The sequence below is a fragment of the Pithys albifrons genome, chromosome 5 (assembly GCF_047495875.1).
Source record: "Pithys albifrons albifrons isolate INPA30051 chromosome 5, PitAlb_v1, whole genome shotgun sequence".
NCBI classification, from domain to species: Eukaryota; Metazoa; Chordata; class Aves; order Passeriformes; family Thamnophilidae; genus Pithys; species Pithys albifrons.
Genome location: NC_092462.1, coordinates 51,600,157 through 51,617,764, shown reverse-complemented (window position 1 = coordinate 51,617,764; position 17,608 = coordinate 51,600,157). Strand labels below are relative to the sequence as shown.

Here is a 17,608-nt window from a genome sequence, read left to right as displayed (position 1 = left end):
AAATATTTATCTTTGCAAGCTTTAAAAACACTGATTTTTACTGTACCAGAGGAAAGGGGGGTTTTAACAAGTATTTAAATATTAAATTGAATAGCAGAACACTAGCACAGAGAAACATTTTCTAAGTAATAAGAGAGGTGAAGAACTAAATATATAAAACAAACATACTGTTTCCTCATTACTCTTCGTATCTTAACCACATCTGCAATTTGTTAGCTGCTTTCTGAACACAGGGATAAATAAAGTATCACAGAATGCTTTGGGTTCGAAGAGTTAAAGATCATATCATCCAATTCCCTTGCTGTGGACAGGGGCACCTTTCATTAGACCAGGCTGCTCAGAGCCCTATCCAACCTATACAGTCCTTGCACTGAACAGTGTGTATCTCCAAGGCAAAAAATGGTGAAAGACAATCAGTTCAAACGGACAGGAGGCAAATCTCTTACTAGTACAGATGGTAAACTGTTTTGGTATTTTTTTTCCTGGCCATTGTTATTCTATGTTTAAAATTCTCTAGCAGTGGCATCCACTGCATTTCTTCAGTCCGCTGTTGTAACAGCACAGAGTGCTGGATGGGACGCTCTTGTCTACCGCACAGATTTCCCTCCATAAGAAGAGCGGGGCTTCCCTTCCCTCTTTCAGTGTCTCTTGGTGCTTCCAAGCTAGGTAGGCCTGAGAAAGTCCCTTGGCTTCTAGCACCTGGCAAGTTTTTGTTTGTGTGTTTCACAAGAAGCCCTTACCATAACCCAAAAAAAGTGTTTCAGAACAGCTTCATGAAAACAAACCAATTTTCCAAAGACTTACTGCAAACAAAAACCTCTCAATAAAGCCCAGAAAGACTCAACACCCCACTCAGAAGGAAACCCATGTTTATACATAAAAGAAACTTTCTTTTGCTCAAAATACACCTAAAGACCAAACCCCTTCTATTTTCTAGTTAAGTGAATACAATTGCTGATGTGACTCAGCAGTAACAGCAGACCTTGATGCAGATTTAAGAACTAGAAAAGAGGAGGACTCAGTAACATCACATATACCATGGTTCACTCAGCACAAATATGTAAACACACGGTGGGATTGGGAGAAAGCTGGAAGTCTGAGCATGTATGCGTGAGTGTCTGTCTCTCTCTGCATTTTGCCAGTAGCTGGATTATAAGAACCACCTCAAGTTTTACTGTTGGTTGCTTTCTCCCTCACACCCTTCAGTGTTTGACTTAGAACTTCTCTTTAAAACAAGAGCACAAAACCCAGAAGAAACAAACCACCTAGTGTCTCCAATCAGATAAGACCTAATTTTCAAACCACAGCTAGCAGAGTTAGTTATGACAGCAGGATTGCCTAGTCCTCCAGCACGCTAATACAGCATCACGCTTTCCTGGCTCTCACCAATATTTACAAGCCAAGAGACAAAGTACTTCCTTTGACCTGACAGAACTTCGCTAATGCAACCACTTTTCTTCTAGAACGAACATCTAGAGTCAAACAAAGCTGAGCTTAAAACCAGAGAGCAGCTCTTCTTGGTTAAGAGTCTAAGAGCTCAATAAAAAACATTTCTGGTAATGCTAGTTTGTTAAGCACCTCTGCTCAAGGCTCACAGATAATTACTGGCAAGTCATAATTATTGGCTTGTCATGATTTCAAGGTAATCCCAATGCAGTTTTTGGTTTACGGTAGTCTACCTGATTTCTTTTCTCTTACAGAGAAAGTTTTCTGTGCCTAGTCAGAGCATCTGCTTGCCCTCAGACTCTTTTTGAGAGCCAGCAAAGAAAAAACGATTTGAAGAAAAACAAAGTCGATAAATACAGCAGAATTAAAGTGATTTACGAACTGTATACTGTGTTTGGATCACTGCTGTTTGGGATTGGGAAGATCAAAGATGCTACCACAAACACTGCATGGCTGAGAGAAGTGAATGAAAAAATGTCATTTAAACCATCAAATATTAATAATCTTGTATTTTTATCTTGACTGGACTTCACATTTCCTGCCTGGCTACACACGATATTGTGTGAAGAAAATACACATGAAAAAAAGGCCACCTTATCCCACACTACTCCATGAAAAGACAGATGAACAAAAATGAAAAGACAGGTATCACTGCTTGGTTTTACAGTACTGGGGAACCTATGTTTGCATGGCTGCAAATCCAATTAACGTTTCGTGTTAATGATCTGTAACTAAATAATCAAACTCATAAATGCTGTCATCCAAACTCTGTAAAGAGCCATAAACCTGTCTAGCAGTGCAGTTCTGATACAAAACATCATATAAACTTCAGGGAGTTTCAGGACTGAAGAAACGAACAAACCACAGACTACACTTCTGCTCTTTGGCATTGCAAAACCTTCACCATAGGGTAGGGTTCTGCTCTGCAGCAGCTTTTCCGAAAGGAATTCTGGAAGGAGCTTTGGGTGGAATGCAGAACTGTGACAAAGTTCTGCACATAAGCAAATGCACACTCTAGCTGTTGCCCCATGAAGTGCTAAGCAGGTACCAATCATTAAAGAAAATAAAAATATCAAGGAAACCAAAGGAAATACGGCTAAACAGAGGACAAGAGGTCAACTGTAAATGACTGATGGCAGAGAAGTATTGGAAAACAGATGGGTCATAAGGGCGTGGGTAGAAAAGATCAGTTTGAGAACAAACTAATGTACATCCCAAGACCATGGACAGATTATTTTTCCTATTACACAGCTGTTGGCAGCCACTATGAACATCTGTATTGAGAGTATGTTTGCCTTGATGCTTTAAATCTGTGCTACTTATTTCTTCTCTACTTCTGAGACTACAGGACTTTGAGCCGTTTCCCTTTGTTTCCTTTTGTGCTTTTCCTTTTTAAAGGTTGTACCTGTCTGCAGACATATGTAAATGATTACAGTATTTAATAAGGCCTTTTATCACAGACCACTGAGCAGGCTTGTGCCTGGAACACAACATGCAGGTCACAAAATTAACCATTTATTATGCAGCCAACACAATCTTCAAAATTTCACTTACATTTTCTTTGATAGTTTCAAAATAAACTATGACATTATTTTATGCTTTGGAAGATCAAGTATAATAACTTATAGCCACTCTATTCTGAGGAATTAGATTCCAATATATTTGCCTGCTACATATCAAGAAAGATTACACTGATTCCAGATGAAAATCATGGAGAAGATCAAAGTTAGACTGAGTAACAAAAGAATAAACAGATCCTACACAATTAAGGAACAAACAAACACTTTCATTTAATTGACTGCAGTGCATCCATTTTTTCAGAGAAATACTGACAGAAGTCACATAAAAGTTCCTAGCTACAAAAAATTCAAAATTAAGAATCAAAAACATTACTAATAAGATTTTTCAACATTTCCAGCTTTCTGTTGGAGTTCATCTTGTATTCCTTCAGTTGCTGAAAATGTGCATACAACAAGCACAGAGATATTCAGGTTACAACAGAATGCAGAAATAACTAAAAAATGCTCTTTCAAATAGATGATTACAAGTTAAACTACTGTAGAATTAAATATGAGGGCTTTACAAATACTGTAAAATAACCTTTACAATAAATTACTTCTCTAGAGGAGGTCAATATTGAATTTTCTGCTCTCACAGTCCCTTACTCATTCTCCAAGTCACTATAGTCTCATTTTTTCCAGACTCACAGACTCTAATGTGTAGGATGACAAAAGTTACTCTCTTGTTTTGAGCTTAATACTTCTGTCTCAGTGGTTCCCACTGACTTACAGCCAGAGGTCAAATCTGCTCTTTTAAGGCAAGAAAATGTTGCAGGACCACTGTGCTGGTTCAAGAGTTTCTTGAAACCCAATTTCTTACTTGTTATTATATTTCTGAATCAAGTGAAAATCTAGTAATTTGAACAAAAAATCAGAATGGACACTCATATTCTCTACTAATACCCCCTGCAGTTCTGAAGAAGAAATTAAAATCACCTAATTATTTTCTCCAGTCTTCTCTGTAAAGAAGAGGTTTGGATTTTAGGTTCTTTGCAGATACCTTGACTTCGTATCCTAAAGGTATGGGTTTATGGACTTTGCTTTGAGGTAAGGGTGTTTTGGGTCCCATTTTAATATAGTGAATTAAAAAACATGCTTCCTCAGTGAAGAAAAGGCAGTCGTATTTTTCACTAGAAACTAATACAGGATGTTCAAATTAGGGTCTATCTTGCAGAGTAACTGAACCGTTAGGATAACTCAACACACAAAAATTACCCCAACAAGCACACATTATGCTCTGTCAAATAAGACAAGCCCTGCAGGAGTTTTCAAGGCAGAAAAGAACATGTGCATTCATTTCATTAAAACTAATGCTCTGCACTTGTTAACTGTTTATCAGAGCTTTTCTTGCTCTTACTCTTATCAGCACATAATTATGGCTTAGGTTGCAACTACAATGATTACCTAACCAGGAGTTGAAAAAGTAGAAAGCTATCATGGTCAAAACCTTTCCAAAAAGTATTTTTAAGCTACCCTACAAGACCCTGGAAAAACTCTACCCAAAGCAACAAATCTGATTGTCCTTGGTTAAAAAATTAAAGACAGAAAACACAAAGCTATTACAACAGTCAGGGAAACTGTGACTCCTAAGAAGATGGTAACTCTCCTGGCCTCAGGGGAAAAATACAGCCACTACCATGCAAAAAACAAGGGTAATAGTATTAAAAGCACTTGGCTTGTTAACTTTAATAAAACTAAGCTGAAGAACAAACAAAATTACCTGCTATAAACGCATTAGTAGACAGCTAAATGCAGAACAAGAGGATGAAAAATGGCCTACAAGAGTTTAGGTTAGAAGGTTTTTGACCATGAAAGGAAGGTAATACCTGAATCAGTTTGTCAGTAAGACTAGTCAAGGTAGAAACACTCCCCAACTTGCCTCCACACCCTCCCCCTCCCCGCAAAAAACGTTTAAGGACAAACTTGTAATTAATACATAGAATCATATATTGTTGTTCCCTGTAAGAAGGAACGGGTTCAAGATTCCTTTTAGTCCTATTTCCTCAGGAATGAAACCCAAAGATTGTTTTTGAAAGACACAAATATCTATGCCAAGAAGCAAGTAGAAATACCAGAATAAAAAATGTTGAGGATACCCTATTTCCATTTTAGATTAAATCTACTTTTGTAGACTTCAGATAGAATAAAATCCTCAAATTTAATTAATTGAGTCCATTAATTGAAATTAATTGAATTGAAGCTTTCTTCAGCATTTCATGTGCTCCTGAGAAGACTATTATGCAGCCTGAGGTTGACTCTTAAACTGTTGGAAAATGCTGAATAGTCCCTGTTTGCATCAAAAATTTTAGAAGCTACTCTGACTGTGAGAGAAAATTATGTACTTCAGTGTGAAAATAATCCTTTCTTGGAATTACTAGACATAGCAAAAACTCCTCTCTGCTAAAGTCTTCATTTGCATCAGAAATCAGATTGACATCCATCCCCAAGCTGATAATTTACAAATGATCCTTTAACTAGACAGGATATTTGCTTCTGGAAAAGACCAGAAAAACAAATATACTCATCTCCATAGCAAGAAAAGCAGCTGAGATATGGATATTAGACATCTTTGAGGGGTACATAGTATTTTGTAAAATTATTTCAATAGCGCTATTTACAGGACACTTCATAACAGTCATGAGTCAGCTTGTCAAAAACATTCCTCACATTACTCCAAAAAGTCCAACTGGTTAGACCCTAAAGCTCAGGTAATCCATAGGAGTTCATGATCAACTCACTTTCCATGTCTCCAGCTGTGTTTTTGTTCACCTACAGGTGCATCACTGAATTTTAGTGCCTGATATCAGCACCTCCTGACACTATCCCTCTTGGAAATAGTCTCTTTCTCTTCCTTTTTGATCCTAAGCATTTATTGGTTTCTAAAGTAGAAAACAGACTTTTGGAGCAAATGTCTAGTACTCACACAGGTGCAAATACATTCTTCCTATTCTTAGACATCAGTATATAGCTGAAACTATAAGGCTAGGCTGCAAAAGTGAAACTTTTATGAAAAGGCTAATCTGGACAGGAAATTCAAAAATCCATGCTTGACACAAAAAGGAAAGAATAAAGGTGTGTCCAAATATCAGCCAAACAGGCCAATTCTGAAAAGGTTTTAGAAAAAATGGGCTTTCCAGTTTTCCTCCCATTCCTTGGGACAGTGACAGGTTTCTCAGGAGGTTCAGTTTCTATATATGACCATGAGGACAAAATTTAGCACCTTCCTATAGTTTTGCACATGGCCATCATATTTTACAACAATGAAAAAAAAGACAACACAGAGGAATTTACAGTCCGGTACTGGTTAAAGCATCTTTTTACCTTCCTTGAAACTCAATTAGGAAAGCACACATTGCTCAATAAATTAACCAGGAAGGTTACGATCTGTCTCCAGGGAAGTACCAATTCAAAACCCATTTCTGAAAGTTGTGCATGTTTCACAGGCAGAATTAGGATCTTTGTCAAGTGCAATGAGCCATCTCTTTAAGAAATTCATATCAGAATTAATTACTGAAAACAAGAGCTGGATGTACTAATTCTTCTCTTTCTGCTTCTCCTTTATGACCTTGTGCAGACAAGCTGACCAGATGCCAAGGATGTGAAACTGCGAACTGCATCTTAAACACATGATGTACAGAGAAACATTGGTTCTTTACTGGCGATTTTTAATGCTTAACTGTGTTGCTGCATAAATCACTTTTCTTACAAGAATTACTTGAATTATATTACATGCTTTTCTCAAAACTGATGTTTTTGCAGTGCTACAATCTTTGCAGGAGTTCACACTCTGGGTGAAGACAACTACTACAGCGTTCCACAAGGTGGCACAGTTCCCTTTGCTGAAAACCAGTATTACTCAGTGCCATAGAGGTTTTTTATTTTGTCCCGCCCCCTAAACGTACTGGTCAACATCATGAATAGGTTTAAATAGGTTTTAGATATCCAACATGGCTCATCTTAAAAAAATTCTTCCACTAGACAGTTTAGTGAGTTTAAAAAAAGCTTCTTTCTCTTATGCTGAAATGAAGTATCTCTGCTTGCTGTCACACGAAAGGAAGCTTCAATTAAAGATAGTTAAGGTACTTAATATGGCAGGGGAGAGCCTAAAGGGTTAAAATAATCCGATTTTTTCAAGTCATCAGTTTCAAATCCTATCAGACTTCCTTCAGTCTCTGAATATTTGGGGTAAAATGGATGGCAAGGAATCAATCCTTCCCGCTCCCTTCCCATGTGAGAATGAAACATCTCGGAGCATTTTCCACAGGTGAAGGTCTTCCCTGCTGTTTCTGGGCCACTTCCCGTCCTTGTGACATATGGCCATGCTTCTCCTGTCCTTGAGGCAGAGGCAGATGAACTGAACAGCTCTGCTCTCAGGCTCTCCTGCTGTACAGCAACATCAGTGTTCTGAGCTTCACCCTCAGGACCGCATACATGGTCAACTAATGCCCCTACGGAACATCCACATCAGGCAGAAAGCAGGTAAGGTGCTTTGACTCAACTGGCTTGAAAAAAGCCAAAAACATGTATAGTTTCTCCTCCATTTCTTGTCTTGCTTCTCTCAGTTACTTCTGTGAATGTCTCAGTGTCCAGTTTTTTTTCTCTCAAAACATATAATTAATGGTATCATAATTATTAACTCTGTTACATACTGCCTTCCTGCAAATAAATAGCTTCTGATCCTGTCAGTCACTGCATGTGTATGGCATAGCTAAAACACTTATTTAAATTACCTGGATTTTCAATTATAGACATTCACATACATCCTTAAAAACAGACACAGGCACAAGGAAAAATTATCAACAAGACAAATCTTGTCTTGAGATACACATGCAAGCACTCAAAACCTTCTGCTGCTTCTACCTCCTCGAAACCCTTAGATTACAACAGTAAAGGCTCTGATCTAATTATGGTGCTTGCTGACATAATGGTGTAATTTTTCTCTATTAATTGCATTCTTAAAGTAGGTTGCATTCTCTCTTCTAAAACACAGTTTCTTGTTCTAAAAAGTAACTTCTTGGTACTAGCTGTGACTTGAAGCAGACACATAAAAAAGAAAGAGGACTTCAAAAAGGGACAAACTTGAAATTAAAGAGCAAATTCTGTCACTGAATGCTGCAGGAAGCTATCCAGCCATGAGAAACAACAGAGCCCTCTCTCAGAACAGAAAACTCACTTAGTTGTGCAAGACGACAGTTACTACACTTGGAAAACAGAATCTTGAGCTCTAAAATTCAATTTCCTGACTTACATGATTTTTACAATAAGTCACACTTTCCTGACCAAACTGAATGAAGCTTTAAATCTGTAAATTCCTTTCACTGAATTAGTTGTGCATGGTCAATCCACATTGTATCAAGCAGAGGGGTACAGTTAGTTTCAAAAGTTAGGAGACATTCTGCACCTTGCAAGTTTATGTTTACAATGGCAAAATTTTTAATTATTATCCCACTGCAGATCTTCTTACAGACCTTGGCTTCTGGATCACTGTTGATGCTACAAGAATCATCATCATCAGATTGTGGACCATTTCTGTCATAGGATTAAAAAAAAAAAGAAAAAAAGACCAAATCAGTCTTAAAATCATATGAAAATTACAGCACAACACAAAACAGAGCTGGTCATTCTACTGAGACTTCTGAAGTACCGTACCTGAGCTTTAAAGAGGCATAGCGTAATGTTGCTCCTTCAAACTCTTTCAGACTTGGGTCTGGGTTCACAGTGGCTGCATGCAGATCCTAGAGGTAGAGGCAGTGCTATTAGAATAGTTTTAATACTATTAAAATAGTATTAACTACACCATCATGTTACTTCTTATCTCAAAGGGAAATGAAATCCTCCCTGCAAAGAAGCGATAGTACTTCTGGCTGCAGTTGAAAAGAGGCATGCATATATTTCTCAAGCTGCGTTTCATTCAGTGCAGGCACCTTACTCGTTACATCATGGCGTTGCCCTGCTAGTTTAGATTGAATCCATTCCAAGTGGAAAGATCAGAAAAGGCAGCATGTTTGTGAGCTAGACATTCCTAGCAGTACCCCCATTCATTTTGGCCTACGTTATGAATGACATTCATGGAAAAGTAAAAGGGGAAAAATACAGCCACTGCCATGCAAAAAACAAGGGTAATAGTATTAAAGGTTCTAAAATCTGACAATATACTTGCCTTCCAAATGTCACTATTAATCTTTCCCCCATTCAGTACAGCAAAATCACTCCATGGCTGTTTCTAGACACATAATTATTCACACAGGAAGAAGCACATTGATAAAAAAAAAAAGGAAAAGAAAAAGAAAAAAAACACAAGACACTGTTGTTAGCATTGATATTTACAGGATGGGTTAGGGAACAGATCACCTCAAACTTCAACTACTTACTCCACCATACCATGGCATTGGGAGGAAAGGGGAGAGAAGACATGCCTCTAACAGTTACTTACCAAAACAAATGATTGAAACAAGGAAAGTTAATATAAATTAGGAACAGACAATGAAATTACTCTTTAACTATGATCTTAAAAGCAAGCGAAATGAATCTGAATATGAATGCTGGCCACAGCTGCTACAGCCTTTGGTAAACAGCAATTAAGGGGAAACATTAGGATTTCCATTTGAATGGCACTTTTGTTAAAAGACCCTAAGACTATTGGAACTAGAAAGACTGAAACACAACAATATACAAGAATAAGATACACACAAGGTAAAAATCAAATATCTCTAAAGAGAAATAATGAGAAAAGGGCAAGGAAGGGAAGAAGGATTAGTAATGAGTGAAGAGATTTCTTGCTGAAAAAGTGGTTTTCAGAAGTCTAGCAGCTTTTTTAAAGCACTAACTAAAACCAAACAAAGCACCCACCCTCTCACTTTCCATTCAAGATTCTCAAAAATCTGGTACAATCAAGCATGTAGCAGTGCCTTTAGCACTACAACACCCTGAGGTTCAGCCGTTTCTGTAAAGCCTGAGAGGAACAGCTCATGTTGGAGTTGCCTCTCTCCTCTACCATACCAGGAAAGAAATCCCACAGTCCTGCACAAAAGCCAGGTGGGACTTTTGTTGAGAGACAGAGACACCTCTTTATGGCTTCACCAAATCAAGGATTCCTGAAATTAACATCCCTTTTAGGATGAGCCTCTCCCAGGCTGCCCAGCCCAGTGCCCAGATGAAGTGGTTAATATGGCCCAAAGCATTAATAGCAGGGGGTACTTCTCTCCTCAGGAGTGTTCTGAATATATCTCCACTGGAGGGCTACTTTGTGAAAAACAACTAGGAGTACCCCTTCCCTAATATGCCTCTGAATTAATTGATTTGTTAGCTTTTTCTACCAAGTCTCTTCTATTATTAGCTGCTAGTGGTTATGTCACCTACAGAAGAACTTCTAGAGGTGATCCAAGCCTGGGATGATTCAGGCTAGAAGATACAACCACCTTCACCAAACTCTGCCGTGATCTCAAGCTCTGTTTAAAACTTAAACCCTACAGCTTTTTCTCTGCATAGGAAATGGCAAAGAGGCAGCAAAACGTCTAAAATTTGGAAAAGGACATTACAAAAGACAAGGATTCAAAAAGGAATGAATTTGTCAACACACGAGAGAAAAGACTCATTTAAAACTAAATCAAATTGAAGCAGCTGTGCAAAATCAAAATACATTTTCATGTTTTCGAGGTAGAGGAAGGGAAGGAATATTACAGGTTATTCATATTTGGCATTTATTAGCATTTTTGTTAAATTGGCAGGATTTTCGCATAATGCTTAACCCATAATTGTTCTGGGTTGAAATTTACTGATTATCTTGTGAAAGAAAATATGCCTTACAGTCTGTGTAAAAGACATTTTCACATTTTTTTCCTTTTTAAAATGCTTTTTGCCATCAGTATGCATTACAACATCATTCCTCCTGACCCATTTTTTTATACTGCTAAATATCCAGAGTAAGCTACAACATAAAAATGGCTGACTTGATCTGTTCTTTGTTGACTGCCCTCAGCTGTGAGCCACATTCTAACAAATGAAGCAAAGCTTCTGCATATTACATCATTTAAGAGACAGGGACACAATAAAACAAAATGATGAAAAAAAAAGGAGGAAACAAGACAAAGGGTAAGAAGGTGTTACTCTAGGGGAAAAAAGTGTTTCTAAATGTTTGACAAACTCCAAAGCTGAAAGAGCCCAAATAAACTCACCTCAAGACTAGCACATGATGCTTCACAAATGTGACCTAGATAAAGTATTTTTATGGATTCACAGAAGCCTATGGGACAGATATGAAATGCTACCCATGTCAGCCTTCAATCTTAGATTCCACTCTTTCGTCTGCCTAAAACCTGTATATCCCACCAAACTTTTCATAATGAAGCAATACAAATTCAAGCATGTGGGGAATGAGCTAAACCAGCCCCTCCAAACAGATTATCTTGGAGCACAGGCTTCCAACAGCAAAGAGGGAACCAGCAGTACACAGCTCATATGTGGGTCCAACTTGGAGGTGGTAGCTCTGCACCACAACTGCTGCTGCCACTGGTAGTGCTGGGAAAAAGGCATTTAGGAGCCCCTATTTTACGTCAAATTCCACATCTTTTGTGAAGTGTCAGATCGATCACATCACAGACACCTGTATTAATCCTTCACAGGGAGGGAGAGGAGCACTTGGGCTCGGATGCCTTGCAGAGAACAGTAATTGAAACAAGTATCACCTGCAAGTGATTTGGAGATGAGTCAGTGTTGGCATGTACCAACTGCAGAGAGACTAAACCCCAAAAATTCATGGTAGCTGACATTGTCAAAATCACTTCATTACCTAACCCTATCTCTTAAACACAAACTCTGACTTATTTCGCTCTTACTGCTCAGAACCACCTGAATTGCAAAGGATTCTTCCTCTAATTCCCTTTTAACAGAGCTCAACTCATGAAATACAAGACTTTTCCTAATAGTTCTCATTATAACTCCAGCTATGCCTGTCCTTTTTAGCAGTTTCTGTGTTTGGCAGTGGACAAGATCCAGAGCCCAATTCACACTCCTGTTTTGAACTCCATTATTTTAAGTCTGCTGGTACTGTATTGCAACTCTATCTTAATAACCACTCAGTCAGAAAAACAGTACTTTAAATAATGGTAATATGCTTATCAATGAATGCAGAAACTTACAAAAACAAATGCCTTTGCCTATACCTACCATTAAAATAACCATAGGATATCACACTAATACAGATTTTGGGAATGTGCTTATTTTCCATATCACCCTTTATGCCACAGTATATGGTCTTGATGCTGCCATAGAACTGTCTGTGTATAAATCTTTGCTGAAACAAGTTCCTTGTTGAATTAGAACTGCCACATCGAAACCTAGATGAGACTACTTCATACTCACACACATGTATGTCTTACTTAATACATCTATACTGTATTAAAATCTGTGCTTCACAGAATCACAGAATATTCTGAGTTGGAAGTGATGCTCAAATCCAGATCTTAAGTGAATGGCCCATACAGGGACTGACCCCACAACCTTGGTGTTACCAGCATGATGCTCCAACCAACTCATACATTTTGCATTCTCCATGATGCTGCCAAGAACTAATGATCACTATTTAAAATCACACACTATTGTTCACGTAAAGCATGGATTTTTAATCGTGAAGACATTTTAAGCAGAAGTAGAAAAATATTTGAAATGAAAATATGCATTTTTCCTCTGCAGTTTACCAACCATCCTAATTTCTGGGATTTTGTGAAACATGTCTATAACTCACTAATTAAAGCAAGAAAAATAATAATGGTAAAGTTATAGCCCTCACATTTACATTACAGGAATGTATACTGGAAGCATTTGCAGCAATTTACATTCAGCATTTCTAGACTTTTTTCTTGTTTTCTACTGCAATGGTAACAGTAGCGGTTTTTTCTCCATGAATCCTCTCAGAAATAACTTCAAGCATGCCTGCTGTACAGTACATTCCATGGGAGCTTGACTGATGTAAACCATAACTGCAATGTTGTGGTCAAGTTTGCAAACCTTATGAAGAGCATTTATGAACATGTGGGAACAATCTTTTTAAAATAATGAGTAAGACTGTACATATTTAAGCCTACACAAGATAAAGAGCTTCAGGGTCAAGATAACAATATATATTTGAATGTCCTTAACTCCCCTTAATTTCCTCTTAAGTTAGTTTGGTGCATATGCGAACAAAATCAAGAACAGAAGAAATGTTGTATCTAAGTGAATTAAAAAACAAACCAATCAACCAACCCCTAAGGATTGCCTGATCAAAAACTCAAAGACAGTACAAAGACTCCCCTTAATTTCAGAGAGCTGTGGACATTTTTCTGAAAAGTTAGGATGAAAAAGAATTAAACTAAAATTTATTTTATATTAGTATTTAATTCCACAGCAATCACCCCAACATACTAAACCAAAATAACTGCAATTTTTGAAGCATACTCTTCTTTATGATAATTGAATTTATTTCTCTACTTATGTGACACCACTCAAACCCCTGGATTGTGCTTGAAATGATTACTTTAAAAGGTGGTATCACATACTGCTCTTTTAGCACACAGAGGAGAGTGTGCATTTCTTTCTGCTTCTAGTTAAAGACTGACTGCAACACACTGACAGTAATTTTGTACTGGCAGGATGTACAGAGTGACACTTGAGAACACTTCATGTTTATTCAATAGAAAGCACCCTGTAAAGGAACTAGTGTCTCAAATAAAGACTCATATGTCTTTTTGTGATACTCCTACAAAATGAATCAAGAAGAAAGAAGATGCCAACAAAGAGTCCAGCCAAAAGACTACTATTATGTGCTAAAATTTTATGTATCCTCTATTTGTCTAATGCAGCAATGCTTCACTATATGCTACAAAAACTGCGTAAATTTAACATTCATCAGTCACTGGTTGTCTAATTTATTTGAGACGTGTTTGATTTCATACTACACATGCAAAGTTTAGGGTGTTTCACAAGGCAGAACCACCACAAAATGAACACAGAAAATAGATACTTACTTACGAAGCACTATCAACAAGAAGTAGCTACACTTTGGGACATTATTAGGCCAGTTTAGCTAACAGTTAAATCTGCAAGTTCAAAAAGTTACTTCAGCTTTAGAGTATGCAGCCCACAAGATGACACAGTATGTTACCTCAGTTTCTGGAGTAGGAGAAGGAGTAATGGAACCAAGCGATCCTTTTCGTGAGCCCTGGAGATCTGTAGGGATGGACACAGGACGCTGCCATTGAGTTGTTCCTGTGGGTATGTGCCAGTAGTAGATCCCAGCAATGTCATTGATTTTCTTCCAGCCAGGGGGTAAGTCTGGGTCTGTCTGAAATGAATGATCGCTCCATATATCTGCTGGGAACAGGAAAATCCAAAGAAAATAATCACACAAAGACATAACCAGTTCTTCCCTGAGTCTGCACAGCTGGTACTGCTGTTGTCTAGTTCCTGTTTAAGTGAATACCAGAAAAACATACTAAATTATTGAGGCTCAAAATAACATGACAAAGACTGGTTTTGGTATATAAAGAGAGGAAAAAACTGCACTACTTACTGAAGAGCTGTTCTAATATGGCAGCTATTCAATACCATCATATAAACTAGTAAGGTTTAGCTTCAAGTACCTTGAATCACAGCATAGAAAGCAGTATTTGGAATGTACTCTCTCCTTTTCATCACAGCACCTTCCCTTCTCAATGGATGGCAACAGAGCATGTATTTCTGCTAATCAAAGTCAGTTTATCATAAAAGAAACCCTCAACACCAGCCAAACAAACCACACCAAGTTTACTTTCGACACCTGGAAGACTGCTTGCTCTAAACAAGAACACAAGAACTGAGCTATCATTTCAATACATCTCCACCATCACAAACATGCTGTTTTCAATTGGTTTTATAATGGGGTAGCAGAGAAACCACCCAAAACTCATCCACAAAGACAATGCAGAAATGAAATACTGGCACTACCAACAAACCTCCTACTAATTTAAGAATGCACCAGCAATTCATACCGCAATTAGAGACGACCCCAGACTCACCTGGGATTATAGATGCATGTAAGAGATGTCAGTGGTGGAAAGTGCACCCTGCTTTTTCAGAAAGGCAGGGGCACCACTTACGTGCAAACCAGCTGTACCCCAGCAGAAGCAGTTGCCTTTTGCTGGATATATGCTTTCCAGAGGCTGGGAAGGGAGACAGTACTCTTCTAAACTTCCCAGCTAAACTGTTTTGTTTGTGTCATTGTGGTACATGCTATTAATCATCTGCTATGGTCTACCCCAAGGACCATCAAGCTGTAGAAAGAAACAACCAACCTTCTAGACTGATGCTTCCACAAGCACTTATGCAAAGATGATGAAGGCTGACTGCAGCACAATGAATTGAGCTAGTGAGACAAAAATCTCAAGAATAAAGGAAACACCATACCCAATCAGCAGTGTTTCATCTAGTCCAGCAACTTCTTTCTTACTTTCAAAGACACTCCTCAAAACTCCTTCAGCAGACAACAGATGAATAACCTGTTGCTATATTGCTGCTCTTAATGTCTTTTTGGAATTAAAAATTCCTTGTTAGTCTACCCTTCAAGTATCTTTCTAGGTGTTTATTTCTGAATCTCTCTCATTTCTGCTACCCACATTCATGCACATACATACAAACAGACATGCAAATGGCATGACAACTTTAAAATTACTCTTACACCCCATGGCACAAACCGGATTATTTCTTCCCCAGAGGTACTTTAAAGTTCTTAAATTACTGATTTAGCACTTGAGGAATAACCTAAGCAAATTGTGCAGAGGAAATACTAGAGAATATAAATTCACTTAAATTCAGTAAAGAGCCTCACCTATGGGTCAGTATCTGAAATCCACAACATTCCTATATTCAGTTCCAGAAGTTCCCAAATATTCTAAACACCTGCTTCTAAATGTCCCCTGTTGTAGCTTTTACTCCATTCAAATATATAATTCCTGACTCCAAAGTCTTACATATTTTAAAGCTTATTAATTTTCAACCTTATCCATTTTTGTTTTCCAACTAAACAACTCAACTCCACTCTTCTCAATATATAAAAGGAAAATAAACTCAAAACACTTTCAACAATTTGACCACATCATGCAAGAAGTAATGTGATCAAATATCTAAACATCACACTGAAGTATGTCTGGCAATATCTGTGACTTCAGATACCCTGGGTTAAGTTTAAATGACTGGTTCATAAAACTCAAAACTATCACAACAATGCCAGTGTTCCTAGAACTTACATACTGGGTAATGCATGCCAAGATAGCAAAATAATAAGCATTTATTAATTACGCAGAGAGGCAAAGCTTCAGATCAGTTCAGGTTCATACCATTGAAAGTATTAAACAACCACACTTCAACATTGCTAGGACATGAAGTATTACTGTACTTGCTTTAAGACAGGCATGGCTTCTGTCCTTGCTATAAAAACATACATATGCATGCACAGCTATTCAAATATGCAGCCAGGAAAATGTTATTCTATGGCTGCATTAAACTACTAATTTCAAACTAATCAACCAAAGGTGTAGACAAACCAGCTTACTGTTATTGTTTTAATGACATGAGGTACCAGAAAGACCAAACAAAGAATTACTTTCAAGTAAAAGCAGACAAAACTCAGAGCAGGAAGTTGTTAACCCAGAGACTTAAACTAAAAACATTTCTGCAACACTTAGTTAGAAAAGAAAAAATGATCTTGTATGTAAATGTGAATGGAAATATTGTAAAATGTCTGGGAGCACTTTGGGATGAGAAAATTCCACTTGGCTGAGTAATACTAATTTACTTAGAAAACTTAGCAAAAATAAATACACAAAAGTGTTTTTGCATATGCTTGGAAATAAAACAGGAATGAAATCTCAGATTTTTTCCAATTAACATAGCTCAGGACTTTCAAAGGGCTTCACTTCCACACAAAATGATTATGACATATGTCTGTGGACAAGAAGCACATTGCTGGTGTGCAGGCACTCCTCATGCAGAGGGACTCAGCTCAGACCATTGGATAGGCATGGCTGAGCAGGAAGCACGTGTTCATACCGGAACACCATTCCTCACATTTGTTATGCAAACCTGTACATCAATCCAGCTTTGTTGACATGACATCAAACAACCTGCATGAAACAAACCCAATAGGAAATAAAACTGAACACACTGGACTTCTTCATCTGAAACTGAGAATTGCTCGTATGTCTGCAAGGTTTAGGAGGTAAAAACATTACATGGAAATGGTTCCTTCTGGTCTGTGGGTAACTAAGTCCTTCATGCTTCTTCAGCGGCAGATGATTTACAGTGATCAGGAACTTTTCTCTGATTCCTTCCAAGTTGTCCTCAGGAGGCAAAGTTCTACCTGACATCTCCTGGCCTTTTCCATGCTTTTCTTTAAGCACTTGTTGATGAAAGGTCAGCATACCAGGACCTCATGGTTGCTTATAAAGCTTCAGGGTTTGAAAGTATCATTGCTCCGATAATATGGAAAGCATGGCTTACTACAGAACTTTAGAGCATGATTCACAAAACAAATGCACTCTTTTGTACTGGGGTTGGTTCACCTACATGTATTAGAAGTAAACCATGATCCA

The 17,608-nt window shown here is 37.8% G+C and overlaps 1 protein-coding gene across 9 annotated transcripts in view; it reads right to left on the bottom strand.

Moving 5' to 3' along the window:
- Positions 1 to 17,608, bottom strand: part of APBB2 (amyloid beta precursor protein binding family B member 2) — a 187,099-nt gene that overhangs the window by 59,315 nt on the left and 110,176 nt on the right. For 4 of the 9 annotated variants that reach the window (XM_071556576.1, XM_071556575.1, XM_071556582.1 and 1 more), the window contains 4 exons: positions 14,146 to 14,354; positions 9,166 to 9,228; positions 8,655 to 8,740; positions 8,474 to 8,534 (listed from right to left, as the gene is read on the bottom strand). In XM_071556576.1, the coding sequence (XP_071412677.1) occupies positions 8,474 to 8,534; positions 8,655 to 8,740; positions 9,166 to 9,228; positions 14,146 to 14,354 (419 nt within the window). The remainder of the gene's footprint in view (positions 1 to 8,473; positions 8,535 to 8,654; positions 8,741 to 9,165; positions 9,229 to 14,145; positions 14,355 to 17,608) is intronic. The other 5 variants (XM_071556577.1, XM_071556579.1, XM_071556580.1 and 2 more) reach the window with 3 other exon arrangements.